Here is a 17,263-nt window from a genome sequence, read left to right on the forward strand (position 1 = left end):
GAGGGATGCTTGACAAAGGTGTCTGTCCCAGTGGGGTTTTGAAGGACACTACACGAAGTAACTGGTAAATTTTGCCAGGACTTTCACACAATCAAATTGGCCTGGGGTAAGAAGTTTCATTCCCACTCTTACCTTTGGATGCCGAGGTTGCTGCACACATCCCTGACACCAAGAGAAGCACCCAGCTCGGCTCACACAGAGTCCTGACCAGGGATGGGGAGGAGGAGGGGTGCAGCCGTCTCACACCTTCCTGTCTGTTCCCTTTCCAGCCATCCCGTCCGCCCCCCAGGCCGTGATCTCCAGCGTGAACGAGACGTCGCTGATGCTGGAGTGGAGCCCTCCGCGGGACTCGGGGGGCCGGGAGGACCTGGTGTACAACATCATCTGCAAGAGCTGCGGGGCGGGCCGCGGGGCCTGCACGCGCTGCGGCGACAACGTGCAGTTCGCCCCGCGCCAGCTGGGCCTCACCGAGCCCCGCATCTACATCAGCGACCTGCTGGCACACACCCAGTACACCTTCGAGATCCAGGCCGTCAACGGCGTCACCGACCAGAGCCCCTTCTCCCCGCAGTTCGCCTCCGTGAACATCACCACCAACCAGGCCGGTAAGGCCCGGAGCCGCCTCCCATCTGAGCTCGCACACCGGGGTGCGGTGGGCTGGGGTGATGCCTTGTGAAGGCTGATCTAGAACAGAGACTAGACGGAGCTAAAGAATAAAGCAGGGATTTATTAAAAGGCCTCAAATAGATCCACCTTGGGCAGCACAACCCAAAATGGTCACAAAATGCACGACCGGTCACAGGGTCTCACACTTTTATAAGCTCTGCTCCATTTGCATATTGGGGTTCATTGTCCCATTCCAGCTTTAGCCCATGAAGTCCCATCCTTCTTGTTTTCTCTCTTCATTCCACCTTGTTTGTGCTCTTGGGCCTGAGATTTGGATCATTTGTGCTTGGTCCCCAGCTGGAGAAGGAATTGTTTTGTCTACCTGTTGTGTGGAGAGAGCTTACTATCCCCTAATATGATGCCTAGACTTACACATTAAAGCAGAATAGAATCTGAAAAATATAAAAGCTAAAACCTGAGGCATCAGGGGTGGGCAGCGTCTCTGGGCAGTGCTGGCTGAGCCTCTGTGGGCTGGAAGGGGACAAGAGGTGGGGATGAATTGTTAAATTTTTACTCTGTCTCAGGGTAAGGTGTTGCTTATTCCATAATGTTGGTAGTGATGAGTGCCTGGCAGTTCCTGAGTGAATCTCAAGCTCTGAGTGTCAAAATATCCCTTATTTCAGTTAAAAGCTGAAGCGTGCCCCAAGGCAGAGCTGCCTCCCCATCATGGCAGCAGAACAGCTGGTGGCACTGTCCCCTGGTGTCACAGCATCACTCTGCAGCACTGGGTGTGCCTGGGCCTGAGGCTGTTGTCTCAAACATCATTGCAGCTCCACCAGAGTGTTGCAGACACACTCCTGGTTCCTGGGGAGGGAAGGTGAGGTGGCTCCAGCGTTTTGATAGGAGCTGCAGTCTCTGCTTGGACTGTAGAGAGAGCCAGGACAGACTGAGGAGAGCTGCACAGGAGAGGGGCTGGGAGATGAATATTTGGGATAACAGCCTGGGAATCTGCTCCAGTTCCCATGCCACTGCAGAGTCACTTGGTGAAGCAGCTGAAGCACAGAGCTGGGAGGGTTTCAGTCGGGGTCTCCAGTTCCGTGCAGGGTGGCTTTGCTGGGGGGAGGGATGGCCAGAGTGGCTGGTAGTGCTAGTCCTGGGAGGGTCCCCCAGCAGCCCTCTGGCAGCTGTGCCAGGGGCAGCGAGCCCCACTGAGCTGCTGGCCAGAGACTGCCATTCCAGCCCACCTGGAAGCCATCTGGAGCTGGGCACAGGCCGGGGCTGGGGCTTGGCTTAGTGGGATTGAGGTGGAAGGATGCCAGTGAGGCACAGCCCTGCTTGGGGGCAGGAGAGATTCTGGTCCCTCTGAAGCTGCCCTGGACACGCTGGACACCCATGGCTGAATTTGGCAGGCATGGGTGAATTGCCTGGAGGCCATGGTGTGTTCTGGCTGCCAGGGATGGTGGATGGGGTAAAACAGCAGTGGGGCAGGTGGGCATTGCTTGGGCATCACTTCCAGCGTGTGAGGACAGAGAGAACCTGCAAAAATGCCTGGGTGAATTATTATGGTGCCCACTGATCTGGAGTTAGCTCAGGAGTGGGGCCAGGGTGTTTTTGAAGCCCTGAAGGCAGGTCTGCCCCAGGGAGGAGAGGGGAACGGGTCTGGATGACAAGTTTCCTTTACCTGATGGAGATGGGGTGGCTGTAATGCTACCTGGAGCTGGGAAGGGACTCTGCACTCTCCCACCGTGGTCCTGTACTATGGATTAATCATTTGATGCTGGTATTTCATACTTGCATTTCTCTGCTGTGCTTGAACCTTCATGTATCACCCGTGGCTGCTCCCACCTGGGCAAAACCAGTGAGCTGAGTCGAAGGCAAATCCTTTTCAGTCCCCTGCATCCTCCTCCTTGTGTTTTCCTGGTTTGACACTCCTTTATTATCGGGGCTCACACTTCTCAGCCTGTGTGATGTCTCTCTTAATGTATCTATTCATTAGCACTAAACACTAACTGTCTGCTTGCTAATTCCTCTGTAATTAGAGGCTCTGGATTCTTCTGCTTACTCTGGAGCTGCCTGGCAGCCTTGATGTAGATCATTAGCAGTTGGTAACAGAAGCTGCAGACACAAAGGCAGAGCTGGGATAGGAAAATGGGGGGTGTTGGGGAAGAGGAGAGGGAGCAGAGGGAGGATGAACCTCTCTCTGCCTCAGCTCTGGATGGAGGAGCCAGCTGGAGCTCCATCGTTTAATGTTTGATGGGGTTGTGCTCCTGCTACAGCTGGACAAAACAAAGTGCCCACCATCCCTCGGGGTCCTGCAGCTCTGCAGGAAGCAAGGAAAATCCCCCTGGTTCCCCAGAGGGCACAGGGTGAGTGCTGGGGACCCTCTGTGCTGCAGGACTGAGGAGAGATGCCCCATCACCAGCAGCATCCAAAACCTTCAGGCGTCACCAGTTCTTCAGCACCCACATTTTATAAGGACATGGAGTGCCAGGACAAGGGGGGATGGCTCCCCACTGCCAGAGGGCAGGGTTAGATGGAATATTGGGAATGAATTCTTCCCTGAGAGGGTGAGGAGGCCTTGGCACGGGTTGCCCAGAGCAGCTGTGTCTGCGCCATCCCTGAAATTGCCCAAAACCAGGTTGGATGTGGCTTGGAGCATCCTGGGATAGTAGAAGCTGTTCCAGCCCATGGCAAGGGATGATGAGCTTTTATATCCCTTGCAATCCAAACCATTCTGGGATCCCAGGAAAAATCTTCTGTGAGAGTAAGCAAACAACCCCTGTAGAGCAGCCAGAGGGAAGGAGGGTCCTGAGTGTGGCCAGGTGGGTGGCACATGCTGGGTGATGGTTGGATGACCATCATCCCCTAGCCGTGACCCCTTCCAGCAAACTGGATCCCCTTAAACATGATCCACCTGCCTTCCTGGGCAATACCTTCTGTCACCTCTGAGCCCGGGCTGGGTTTTCTCTCTGCTCTTCTCAGCAGGCTCTCCTCGACCTCCAGCTCCACACTGTGCATCTCCAGCTCACCTGCACTCCTGCTTCTCACACCCTGCAGCTAAGCAGTACCTCATTCCCCAAAGCTCAGCATCCCTTCAGGAGTGAAATCCAGGACTCTCCATGTGCCACAGTCCTGTCTGCAGGGACTGTGACAGAGCCTGGGTGCCATCAAAAGTCTTTTCCCAGCCATTCCTCAACAAATGGTCTGTGCCAAGAGGGGGGCTGAGAGCCATGCCAGCATCCCAAGGGGTCAAGGAGCTGAGCCTGGCCCAGGGCTCTGGATAACAACACTTGACTAATTGAGAGCTTTGCCAGGCACCAGCTCTTGCTGGCAGCCCCTGCCTACTAATTTGTGGCCTTTCTTTGGGGAGGGGTGGGGAGTGGGGAGAGTCTTGGTGCTGTGAGGATTTGCAGGCTCCGTCCACACCGTGGACAGGCTGAGTGCCCTGGGAAAGCTGAAGGAAAGGGCTCCATGGTCAGGGATGAGTTAATAGCAGTGGGACAGGCACTTCTTGGTAACTGACTTTTGTGACCTGAGGAGGGAGGAAGAAGTCTTGGGCTCTGGAGTATCCAGAGACAAATTCAAGACCTCCCAGTGGTGGGGGTAAGAGAGCATCCAGGCTCTTGGGAATGTGTCCCTTTTGTGAGCAACTCTTGTCACAGGGGATAAGGAGGGAGGATTAATGCTGATGTCAGAGGCTCTTGGCTGCAAACTGAGCCACAGAGAGCCATAAATGGCCCTTACAGAAGGAATACAAGGAGTGTGTGGTGAAGGAAACCAATCCACTGTCCCAATAAACCCATCAGGATGATTTCTCTCCCTCTATAGATCCAGAAAAGTTGTTATGATTACTTGCATTATTATTCTGGATGGCATTTTACAGCAGTATGTCACAACATGGTGATATGGGTTAGTGGACAAAGTGGCATTCAGTCAAAGGTTGGACTTGATGATCTTGGAGGTGTTTTCCAGTCTTCCATGATTCTCTAGGTGTCTTGGCCAGGAAGATGTGCAGCTCACAGCTCTGTCCCAGGCGCATGCCAGGCATCAGTAGGGTTTGAATTTCAGTGGCTCTCACAGCCCAGGTTGTGTCCCAGCCACGCAGGGTCTTTTGGGGAGGCTGTCCCAACAGGATTTGGAGGAGCCCATGAGCTCAAGGACAGGTGACAACGATCCAAAGCAAGGACATGGGCCATGGCCCTGCTCTGCTGGGGGTCTCCTAGCACTGGACTGAGCCCAGCCTGATCCTGTTACAGACCTTGAGGAATTCATCTATGAGTGATGGAGCACAGGCAAGACAGATCCCAGGCTGTGCAGCGCACCAGAGAGGAGGATTTTTTCCCCTCACCTTCAATCAAAACAATTCCCTTGCAGCCATGGTCCTGGAGCTCTGCTGGCAAAGGCAGCAGGGGGCATGGTGAGGTTGGGGAGCAGGCGAGGTGAAGGGATGAGGTGGGTAGGACCAGACCTTCTCACCAGCCATCCCAGCCTGCTGTTTGCTTGTCACATTGGTGATGCTGCTGGCTAGACAGGGACAGGAGAGTTGTACAGCCTGGGGCACAGGGAGTCTTGCTTTTCTCTTCTCACTTTCACTGTGCATCAGAAAATGTGTCTGGCTCCCTTCTTGTGAGGGAGGCACAGGAGAGCCCGTGCTGCTCCAGACACGAACAGGAGTAGTGGCTCCTCCTGTTCTTTCCCGTGCTGCTCAGCTGGGCCCTGCTGCAGCCAAGAGTTATTGTCTGTGAAACCAGAACCTGGGAAAGTGCAGAAATTGCCTCAGAGGGCTGGAAAGAGCTTTCCAGGGCTTCAAAGCTCTGAGTATTTGTTTATAATAGAATCCCAGAATGGTTTGGGTTGAAAGGGACTTTAAATATTACCCAGTCCCACCCCCTGGCATGGGCAGGGCCACCTTCCACTAGCACAGGTTGCTCCAAGCCCAATCCAAGCTGGCCTTGAACTTCAACAAGATTTTTGACACTCCACTTTCCTTCCAGAATAAAAGGCAGAAGGTTGTAACATTTGAGTATCTCACATTCCTCATCCAAATTCCCATTACAGCAGGGCTGCTGCCAGCAGTACATAAGTGAAGTCATGGCTTTGGGTAGACAGTGCTTGGGTATCTCCAAAGGCAGAGCTCTTCCCATGGTCCCACTGACTTGTCCCAGATCTGCACCACCCTTCTGGGGAGGGAACTTCTTCCAGTGTCCTACCTGACCCTTCCAAGCTATGATTTATGGCCATTGCTCTTCATTTGACTAAGTTTCAAATGTTCTAGCCCAGAGATGTTTTAGATCAGCCTGAATGCCTGTTCAAATCCCAGAATCCCAAAATCCAGTTTGTGCTGGAGGGACCTTAAAGCTCCACTCATTCTAGCCCCTCTCATGGGCAGGGACATCTTCCACTAGACCAGGCTGCTCCAAGCCCTGTCCAGCCTGGCCTAGGATACTTCTAGGGATGGGAATTTCCCTCCAATTCATTCCTGGATTTAGCTAAAACACCTTTCAGAAAGAGAACTAGTCTTGAACCATCAAGAGACAGGCAGCCCATCAGGTCCTTGTACACGTGCCTGTGTAGATCGCTGCCTTTTTTCCCAATGAAATTACCGATTTGAAATCAAGAAAATACAGGAGACCCTGTCTGTCAGGACACCAGTAAAACCTTTGATTTGGGAAACTGAAAGCTGGAAGTGGTTCTGTGAAGTCTGTCCAGGAACTGCATAAATGGGAGACCACAATGACCTGAGTGGGGAAGCCTCAGCTGAGCTGAGGTGACTGAGGTCCATCAGAAGTACTTTCATACTTCTTGATGTTTCAAGACCTGGTAGGGTACTTCTTGTGAAGAAAACTGACACAAAAGGGGGAAAAGCAGAAATTTCCTGAGCTTTAGAGCCATCTCACACATGGAGGAACTAGGACAAAGCCTGTTTCTCTGTGTGACAGAGCAAGCTGGAGGATCTGCTGGACTAATGTCCTGAGATCACTTAAATCCCAGGTTTCATTTTTTGGAGACTTCCCTGGATGTGTTTCTGTGATGATTTGGCCTGGTCCCATGCTCCAAACCTCCTGAAACCTTGACATCTTCATGGCTGTTTCTCTAACCCCAGTTAAGGTCCAGACCTTGCTTTCCATGGACCCGTGTCATCATCCTGGTTCCATCATCTATCTTCTCTCCCTCTTCATTCACCCATCCTCACACTGATGGCCACCAAAACGTGATGTGGCTTGGCTTTTGCTGCCCTCCTCCCCTCTCTTGTTGCTCCAACCTGTTGCCTTCACTGTATCACCCCAGCCTGCAGCAGCTGGCAGCGAGTGCCCAGGAGAGATCCTGCCATGCCCAAATCCCTTCTCCTCTGCCCCTGGAGACTGTCTGCAGCAGATGGCAGGAGCTTTGTCAGCTGCTGGCTCTTAAGGAGCCTCTTCCCACTTCTGTGGTGGGCAGCTGGGGGGATGTTGGCAGAGCAGGGGATGGGCTGCACTGCTGGAGCTTCCCGAGCAGATGCCCTTCCCTGCCCGCCACCATCTCTGTGGGGTCCTCCTCCTGCTGACTCCCAGGCTTCCCTGTTGCATAAATTACACCATGAGTTCGAGGATCATTTTTCCCACACCTGCCTGGGGCTTCAGAATCTTATTCCAGTGCATCTGGAGCTGACTTTGGTCAGAAAACAACAGTCTGTCCATGATGGATGGGGTGGAAAGTCCCTTCTGCTGAACCAGGGGCTCCCCCAGAGTGCCACCATCCCTGCTCTGTGCTGTGCTGGGAGCTGATGGAAGGCTCCAGGGTTCTCCTCTCCCTCCTGTGTTCCAGATGGCTGATTTATCTCTCCTGCTGCCCTTGGCAAACACAGCCCTGGGGCAGTGCCCTGGGGCAGGTGGGAAGGCTGGCTGTTATAGCAAAGGGATTACTGCAGCCTCCTGGCCTGGTGTCCCTCAGTCCTTCTTGGGGTCCCTGGGGGTTACTGGGGTCCCTGGGGGAAGGGATGAGTCTCTGCGTGCCCCTGTGCAAGCAGGACAATGCTCACAGTGCCTGGCCCTCCACAGGCTGGTCCGTGGCCATTCCTGCCCTGGCAGGGGTGCAGGAGGCAGCTGCATTGCTGGGGCTGGGCAGAGAATGCTCTTCCCAAGAAAAAATGATATTTCCAAAATTTTCCCCTACACACAGGGAACCTGGTGGTGATTGCCATGCAAGAGATCAAGGGAAAAAGTTCAGTCACAAATTAGCAAGACTTTCTGATGCTCCAAGGGCTGGAGCCCCCCTCCAGAGCAAGGCTGGGAGTCACTTTGACAAGAGAAGGCTCCAGGGAGAGCTCAGAGCCCCTTCCAGAGCCTAAAGGGGCCCCAGGAGAGCTGGAGAGGGACTTGGGACAAAGGATGGAGGGACAGGACACAGGGAATGGCTTCCCACTGCCAAAGGGCAGGGATAGATGGGATATTGGAAGGGTTTATTCCTTGTGAGGGTGGGGAGGCCCTTGGCACAGGGTGCCCAGAGCAGCTGTGGCTGCCCCTGGATCCCTGGCACTGTTCAAGGCCAGGTTGGATGGGGCTTGGAGCAACTTGGGACAGTGGAAGGTGTCCCTGCCCATGGCAGGGGGTGGAAAGGTCCCTTCCAACCTGAACCATTCTGTGATTCCATGGGTGCTCTGCAGCAGACATCACTCTTTCAAGGACTATAGCTCTATGCTTTCTATGTTTGAAATTTTGAAGTCAGGTTGTTCCTAAGGGCAGTTATCATTGCAATTAATTGGCACTTTTTGGGGAAAGTACCGTTTTATGGAAAATCTGGGGGGCAGGTTGGAGGTGGGGGGGTCTGGCTCCCACCATGTTCCTGCTTCCCAACAGCCTTTTGCTGGGGACGTGCCATGATCTGGAGCAGATGAGTTTTCCACGTGCAGAGGGGTCCAGGAGGTGGGGACACCCTTGGCACCTTGTGACGCCAAAGCTGTTCCAGCAGCAGTGTGGGGGGTGCCAGGAGCCTCTGGAGCAGCTCCTCTGTGTGGGAACAAAGCCCTGCAGGCCGGGTGCCACATGCAAATGGAACTGCAAACCCCGCTGAACAAAGAGCTCAAACACAGCCAAACCCTCTGCTGCCTGGGCCAAGCCGATGGGCCTGTGGCATTAGCAACTGCTGTAAAGTCTGTAATCTACACCAAAGCCTGCCTTGATTTAAGTGGGGCCGCAGCCAGGACCAGCTTTGGGCTGCTTTGCCATGTTTTTAAGATTTTCCAGCGTTTGTAGTTACAGACTCAAGGAGCTGCAGGCTGCGCCCACTGGGAAGTTTTCCAGACACTTGACACAGCGTGGGTACCAGTCTGATGGGGCCACCTTGCCAAGAACCTCGGGAACAAAAACCTCACACACTGTGAAACACCAATTTTCCAGAGCTCCAGCAAGTCCAGGAATATCCCAGACCTGAGAAGTTTTACTCCTTTAAGGGCAAATGTTGCTTAATAAAGAGCTGCCATTCCTTGCTTTCGTCAGCTTCTGCTGGAGACAATTGGTTCCAAAAGTGTGTGGCTCCTGAACATGGCATCACAGGGGCAGAAATGGGAAAGGAACTGGGGGGACAAATGTTGTAATACTCCAAGGAATAGTGAACCCTTTTAGCAGGAGAGTCACAGACACACAAGTGCTGGTGCAGGGGCTTCTGGAGGTCTCCAAGCCTAATCTCCCATGCAAAGTAGGGTCACCAGGGAGGGCAGGACAGGAGAATCCTCCCTTCTTCCCTTCCTCATCCAGGTATTCCTCACTGTGGTGCAATCAGTGCTCGTGTTGGAGGAAGGCATCTGTGTTCAAATGCATTCTCCAAGAGGGCCCATTGTGTGAAAGCCTGTGATGCTTAAATGATGCTTACCCAGAAAAGCAAAAAATGAGGGAGCTTTTAACCAGAGAAACTGATTTTCAGTTCAATACCTGGATACGTTTGGACTCTGAGCTGAACAGGAGCACAAAAAACAGGGGCCTTGGGGTCAATGGTAGGACCTGGAGTGGGGACAGCTGGACCATTGTACAGTGACAGTCACCTGCTGGGGACTGTGTGGGACTGGGGTGCTGTGGGGCAAGGAGAGAGGTCTGGTTTGGATAAGGTGTCCTGTGGGTGAGACAGAGGTGCGAGACATCCTGTGGGAATGTGGGGGTCAATTGTCCTGTCTGTCCCCTCTGCCCATGCTGGAGAAACAGAGCTCAGCCCCACCCCTGTGCCTATTCCTGAAGCCTTGCACAGAAGCCCTGTGTGCTCCTGCCACTTCAAACACAGCTTTCCAGACTGCTGGAGCCTGCATCCCCAGCCTAGAGTCTCCAAGCCCTGTGGATTGAAGGTCAGGACAGCCCTTGCTGGCTGATCACAGCACCGTCCTGGCTGATGCACAGCATCACCTCCAGCCTCACTGCACAGGGTGTGGGAACACTGTCCTGGGGAATGCCTTGCTCTGGACCCACAGGGAACCCTGTTCCCCACTTGTTGGAGCTACCTGGATTACCCACTCAGACTGAGTGAAGGCAGTGAGAGGGAAGCTTGCCCCCTTCCCCCAAGGTTTTCCAAGTCTCCCCCTTCACCACAGTGGCAGGACAGTCACAGGCATCCCCTGCCAGATGCTCTGACAAAAATTCTGCTCTGACAGAACCTTCTCCCCCACATCTCCCCATTCCCTGCCCTGTCCCGTGGCCTCTGGACTGGCTGGTGCCTTGCAGCATCATGGTGCATTTCCCTGCCACTCTGTCTTGAGCCGCGGGTCAGGCAGTTAATCCTGACCCCAATCACAGCCGCTGCTGCACGGGGTAATTGAAAATGCCAGAATTCCCTGCTGACCTTCCTATAATAAAAGCAGTTCCCCCCATCCAGTAACCTGACACTCCAGGGACTGAGATCTGTCAGGAGGGCTCCGAGGAGATGCTGGAAAGCTCCCAGCTGTTCACCTCGCTTTTTCCCCTGGGTGATTTCAAAGTGTTGCCAGGGAGAGGCCACGGGCTGGGCTGGCTTTGCTCTCTCTGAATTGTGAGTGTTTTCCAGAGCAAATGTTGACTCTGTCTGACATGACATGGGTTAGTGGAATTAAAGTGATCAGAGATAGGGGGTTTGCTGCCTGTAACCTGATTCTCCCAGCTAAGCCAGCAGAGGAACGGGACGCTTTGATTTTACCGGGCTCTCGACAGCTCTGCCCCACTAGCAAGGAGTAGGGACTCAGCCTTGGGACTGGCAGGTGACGGGGGGCTGGCTGCAGAGTGGCAGGAAGATTGCATGACAACCTTTCAAATGGGTCTAAAGATGATGAAGGAGAAGCTGTGGAAAGATCCTGGTGTCCCCCCCCGCAGGTTGGAGCCACACAGTCTCACCAGACACTCCAAGAAGATGCTGCCAGCGGAGTCTGAGCCCCTGGGGCTGCTACCTGCAGTGCTGCCCTGGCTGATGGCAGTGTCTTTTCCCATTTTATTCCCTTTACAGCAGTGGTCCTGCTTCCCAGCCTGCACACTGTGACCTTCCACAGGTCACAGCAGCACCAAGGCTGCAGAGTGGCCCTGGAGTGCCATGGACATTTGTCCAGTGTGAAGCTGCATGTGGGCTTGGCTCCTTGGGAGCCAGACCTCCTAAAAACCACTGGCAGTCGTGGTGGCTCAAGCATCAGGACCTGACACTGAAAATTGGCCTCTGCTATCAAAGTCTATTAGACAAGGATGCCCTGATGGGTCCTTTGGGATGGGATGAACCAGAATACACTGACTCATAAAATCACAGAATCCCAGACTGGGTTGGGTTGACAGGGACCTTGAAGATCATTTTATTCCATCCCCTCCCATGGGCAGGGACACCTTCCATTATCCCAGGCTGCTCCAAGCCCTGTCCAACCTGGCCTTGGACTCTTCCAGGGATGAGGCAAACAGAGGTGGAATAGGAGGGAGGTGAGCTCAGGATGTTGAAAAAGCAGGTCTGGGAGAAAGGCACTGCTCCCAGATGGAAGCTCTTGTTGAATAAAAGAGGAAGATGTCCTAGGAGATGTCCTGGGGCTCCTGGAACTGCTCAGAGTTGTGGTGTTATGGGATGGATTGGAGGGACAAACACATGAGCTGCCTAAGAACCCTCAAATCAACTCAGAGGCATAGAAGCAAGGAGGAAAATTGGCCTATTTCTTTCTCATTGCCCCAAAACAATTCTTCATTGTGTGATGCTCTCCTGCTGTTTTTTGTCAGCTTTCTCCTAATGAGTGTCCCTGAGCTTTAGAGAGAGTTTTACCAATTACATGAATTTTGGATGCATCGAGAATCTCTCACCCAACTCCCAGCAGAACTGGGATGATAGGAAATGCAGGAACAGCTTCCTCCCATCCCTGAGCTGGGAGGCACAGCCAAAAATACCCAGTGGAAGTGCCCAGGGGAGAGGCAAGAGCAGCTCTGCAGGGCTGAGCTGAGGCAGGGAAGTGTCACCTTGGACACACTCAGAGGAATATCAAACCTCAACAAGGAGGTGGATACTATCTCTGGAGAAATGGATCCTGGGTACTGAACTCAGTTTGAGGTTTGTGTTTGAAAAGGAGGTTAACAAAAAATTGGAAAAGGTAGAGGAGGGAGTCATCAGGCTGATAAATGTGTGAAGTGCTCAGGAAACTACTGGGAAAACAGACAGGAATCACAGAATCATTGCCTGGTTTGTGTTGCAAGGGACCTTAAAGATCTTCCACTTCCAACACTCCACAGACAAAAAGGAAATATTTTTATTATCTTTCAGCTCTTCCATGATGACAATAGTCTTTTTCTAGACTCCTCCTTCATTTAGCTACAAAACCCAGAAAAGTTCCTGCAGTTGGAAACTGAAGTCCCTAACTTTAACCTGAAAATAAAAGGTGCATTTTCAAAGAGAGCTTGAGGGAAACCTCCCCAGAGGCATAGTGGGCTCAGCATCATCTGAAGTCCTCAAAGGAAGCAGGGGGTGTGTCTGTAGCATACTCAGGGGGTCAACCACAAGTGTTTCAGCTATTTTTAGCTCTGCCTGGGTTTGTGCAGATGTTCAGACCTGGGTGTTATGGAGCTTTTCCCAATTCTCTGCTAAATTTCTGTGCTCTTGTGCTGTCTCATCATGCTGCCCTGGGTTTGATGTGACCTTCTTCAGGTTTTCCTGTGATTAAAAAGTGATTGTTTCTCTTGGAAAACTCACATTTTGTTCCTTCCTGTTTTCTTCCATTTCCTTCTTTCCCTTAATACTTTTCATCATTTCCAGCAAGTCCCAAAGAAGCAACTATTTGTATGAAAGTCAGATTCTGGCTATGCCAAGCCTGGGGCTTCGTGGTGCAACTAACACCCCCCTTTGTCCCTGCAGGAGATGAGGCAAATCCTCACTTACAGAACCCAAAGCCTCTTGTGGAGGATCAGTGCAGGTTAAGCTGCCTTTGTGTGATGGATCTGTGCCACCTGGGGTTGGTTTTCCTTAGCACAGGCTGCTGAAGTCGCCTAGAGGTACTGCTCTGGAGCCATGGAGCTCACTGGTTCTGTGCCCTGGGAGGTGTTACCCTCATGTCACAGCATCCTCAGGGAGCAGCTGTCACAGAGAAGCCTGGACATGCTTTCAGCCAAAGATGTAAAGCTGTAAAGAGAGATGTGCCTGGTTGGGATCTTTAGCAAAAGCTCTTTCAAAAAAAAAGCAAGCTCTTTCATAAAAGTGGCTTCAGCTTCATAATCAGGGCCCAGACCATCACTTGTGATCTCTTCTCCCTTTTTTCTTTTTTTTTTTCCTTTAGAAAACATTTTTTAAATTCTGAATGTGCCTCAGCTACAGTGCCTGGGAGGCAGGACCTGGTGGGGCTCGTTTACAGGGATGTGGCAGAGAAGGAATGTGTTTTAAGAACAAACACTGGGATTTTATCTAGAGCTAATCAGATGGACTAAGGGGTGCTGATACAGAGGGGCTGCTGAGGGAAGCTCCATCCTTGGAGGATTAAAGATTCACCGAATACAGCTTCCCTTCCCTGGTGTGGTGTTGGACCATAAGCTCTGAGAGTCCCATCCCAGCAGCATTGCTGGGATTTGGTGCTCCAGGGAACTGAAGGGGGCAGTGGGAGAGGAGGGCTCAGTCCCGTCAGCCTTCACAGCTCTTCTCTACTCTGTGGGGAGGCACCTGAGCCTCTTGGGTCATCCCTTTCCTCAGCATAGTCTGTGGAAAGGAATGGAATATAGAATATTTCAGCTGGAACGACCTACAACGATCATCTAGTCCAGCTGCTTCCCCTAGACATGGATAATGAACTTGGGAGAGGCCAGAGCAGCACAGCCTGGGCTGTGTCTGTCCTGCTGGTACTCACTCCACACCACAGCTCTGGGACCAAGCCAAGAGGACAAGCTGCATTTCCCTGGCTGTTACCCTTTGGTTAGATTAGAGCATCAGGATAGCCTGACACGGGCTAGATCCACCTCGTGGTACCAGAAGCGTTGTCCTGTGTGAGGCTAAAGCTGCTACACTAATTTTGAGAAGGTCAAAAACAGCCTGGTGGCTTTGGTGCTTCCCTTGCCAAACCCCACTGGGACCACACATTTCTTCCCCAATGGGTATTTGAGCCTTCCTGGGAGACAGTCAGTCAAGCAGGAGTAAAAATCCCAGTATTTCCAGAAGGATGCCTTCATGGAAAATATGCTGTGTAGTGGGATTTGAGACATGCCTGGCTATGTCCACTTTGTGACATTGAGCCAGCCTGGTTTGAAAGGACAATGTCTTGAGGTGTCTTCAAATCCCAGAATGGTTTGGGTTGGAAAGGACCTTAAAGCCCATCCTGTTCCATTCCCTGCCATGGGCAGGGACACCTTCCACTGTCCCAGGCTGCTCCAAGCCCTGTCCAGCCTGGTCTTGGATGCTGCCAGGGATCCAGGGGCAGCCACAGCTTCTCTGGGCACACTGTGCCAGGGCCTCACCACCCTCACAGGGAACAATTCCTTCCCTCTATTCCATCCCTCCCTGCCCTCTGGCAGTGGGAAGCCATTCCCTGTGCCCTGTCCCTCCATCCCTTGTCTCCAGTCCCTCTCCAGCTCTTCTTGAGCCCCTCTAGGCTCTGGAAGGGGCTCTGAGCTCTCCCTGGAGCCTTTTCTTCTCCAGGCTGAACACCCCCCAGCTCTCCCAGCCTGGCTCCAGAACAGAGGGGCTCCAGTCCTTGGAGCATCTCCATGGCCTCCTCTGGACTTGTTCCAACTCCTCCATGTCCCTTCTGTGCTGGGACCGCAGGGCTGGAGGCAGAATTGCAGGTGGTTCTCTCCAGAAATCCCCTCCCTGGACCTGCTGCCCACGCTGTGGGATCAGCCCAGGACACAGATGGTCTTCTGCCATTCCAGCCCTGGCAAAGCTCAGGGGTGATCCCTTCAGGGAGGTGATGGCTGTGCAGCTGTGCTGGCAAGACCTGAGGATGGGGGGACCTCCTGAACCCCATCCTTCCCAAGTGTTTCCAGTTCCTGAGCTCAGGCAGCGCCCCCACGTCGATCCTGCAGAGGTGGCCCAAGCCACAGAAGCCTGCTCAGCTCCTGCATTAAGATAAACTGCCAAAAGGCCAAGCCCAGCCTGGGCAGGGTCTGCCTGTGACCAGTGTTGTGTGGCCGTGCAGGGGCTCGGGGTGGTGACCACGGAAGTGTCACTGGCATCCCTCCCGTGCCTCTGCCCCAGAGGGGTCACCGTGTGGGACATGCTGGCTTTGTACATTAGTGGATTTTCATTAAGCTTGTTTTACACTCCAGTGGTGGTTTTGGTGTGGTTTATTTCTCCAGCCATTCGGGGAAGCCACAGGGCTCCACTCTGAGGAATCTGAGGAATCTGAGGCTATCCCTGATCAAGAGGATGCAGAAAGTGCCTTTCAAGGACTGCAGTGGTTGGGCTTGCCTCAGTGCCCCGTGCTGATCATGCCAAGGGTGTGGGTTTGGTCCCCATCTGGACCATTCGCTTCAGAGATTAACTCAGTGATCTTTGTGGATCCTTTCCAACTCAGAATATTCTGTGAAATCTGTGCAATCAAATGACATTGAGGCTTAAGGGATTCAGTCAGGAGCAGTGTTTCCATCAGCTGTGGAATGAAGGAAGGTCTGTTTGGTTTTTGCACTTTTGGGACACACCTACCCCTGGAGACCCCATCGGGATAAATCCACCTCTGTTCACACCTTCATGGTGACATCACAGGGTGATCAAGGCTCTGAGAGTGGGGACTGTCCATATCTGACCTCCTCTGTGTGTCATAGGGCACAGTCAGCTCCCTGGGCATCATGTCAGAATCCAGCTGAAGCTGTTCCTGCTGACTGGACCTGGGAAAGTCACTCTGAGTCTGGTTGGCTCCTCTAAACTGGTTTCAAGCTCAGCCCATCCCTGATTCACAGGACTGGGAGCCTCTCTGTGCACCCCAGGCCCTCACCTGGCATAAAGGGTGTGACAAAGGACCATGTTTTGTGGCACTGCAGAGTGCTGTGCTCTGTTAGCAAAAAGTCCAGGAGAGGGATTGTTTCCATCTGCTCGGCAGTCTCGGGACCACACCTGGGGTCCTGTGTCCTCTCTGGGACTCCCAGGATCACAGTCATGGACAAACTGGAGCAGGTCCAGCAGGACAATGAGGTTAGCCTGAGGCTGGGGCTGGAGGATGAGAGGAGGTGAGGGCAGCTGAGAGCTGGGTCTGGTCAGCCTGGAGAGGAGGAGGCTGAGAGGCATCGAGGGAGAGAGCGGTGGAAACATCCACAAGACACAGCCAGCAAAATCTCAGTGGAATGTGAGGGAAAGTTTCGGCCCCAAAGAGTAAGGCAGCTGGGAGCTGGTGCTCAGAGAGCCTATGGGAGCCCCATCCATGGGGATTAGATTCACTAGGTCTCATCTGGACATAGTCCTGAGCAAAATGATCTGATTTTGAAATTATTCTGCCAGCCCGTGGGACCAGAAACATCCAGAGGTCACTTCCAACCTAGACCTTCCTGTGACTTCATTGCTGTGCACTCCCCTGGTGTCTGTGATAAGAGGAGCAGTACTGAGGACATGCAATGGGGAGGTTCCTGCTCTTCCGGAGCCACTCCCTTGCCCCAGGTGTAGGAAAGGCGCTGCTGAGGTTGCTGTAGTCATTCATCTCACCTGCCTCCTCCCACCATGCAGCAAATTTGCCTCATTAAGCTCGTTAGATGAGCCCCACCTCATCCATTTGGGTCTTTTGCTGAGCCAAACAAGAGCAGGTTCACCAGGTACCAGCAGCACATGAGTCACACATGTCCTGCTGTAGCTGTTGTCTTGTCCATCTCTCTCAGGAGAGGCAGGAGATGCCTTGGAGAAGTCCTATACTCCCAGGCTGGGGTGCAGTGCATGGAACTGGAAGAACATCCCAGAGACCTCACTCCTACCAGGAGGGACCTGGAGCCAAGGAGCTTCTCCAGCTGCAAGGCCACTGAACCTGTGCCTGAATCATGGGATGTTGCCACATCCTGGTGTTGTGGGACAGCCCTGGCTGTACATGGCCCCTGTCCTGGAAAAGCCCAGTGTGTAAATGTGGGATCAGTTCCCAGAGCAGGTGGTGGAGACACCACGGGCTGTGTGCTTCCCTCAGACCAGCGCCATCCCTGCCACATGGCGTCTGCAGCACGGCCACATCTTCCTTCTAAGCCTGGTCTCCAGAGACAGAGATGTTTGTCTTGAAAATTGCAGATGTCCTACAGAATCTGTTTCAACAAGGAAGCAG

General features: G+C 53.1%; 1 protein-coding gene across 7 annotated transcripts in view; it reads left to right on the forward strand.

Annotated features, from left to right (window-relative positions):
• The window catches only part of EPHB2 (EPH receptor B2), a 152,594-nt gene that overhangs the window by 108,038 nt on the left and 27,293 nt on the right, over positions 1-17,263 (forward strand). For all 7 annotated transcript variants that reach the window (XM_068212811.1, XM_068212812.1, XM_068212814.1 and 4 more), the window contains exon 5: positions 270-605. In XM_068212811.1, the coding sequence (XP_068068912.1) occupies positions 270-605 (336 nt within the window). The remainder of the gene's footprint in view (positions 1-269; positions 606-17,263) is intronic.

Source organism: Anomalospiza imberbis, chromosome 23 (assembly GCF_031753505.1).
Source record: "Anomalospiza imberbis isolate Cuckoo-Finch-1a 21T00152 chromosome 23, ASM3175350v1, whole genome shotgun sequence".
Lineage (NCBI taxonomy): Eukaryota > Metazoa > Chordata > Aves > Passeriformes > Viduidae > Anomalospiza > Anomalospiza imberbis.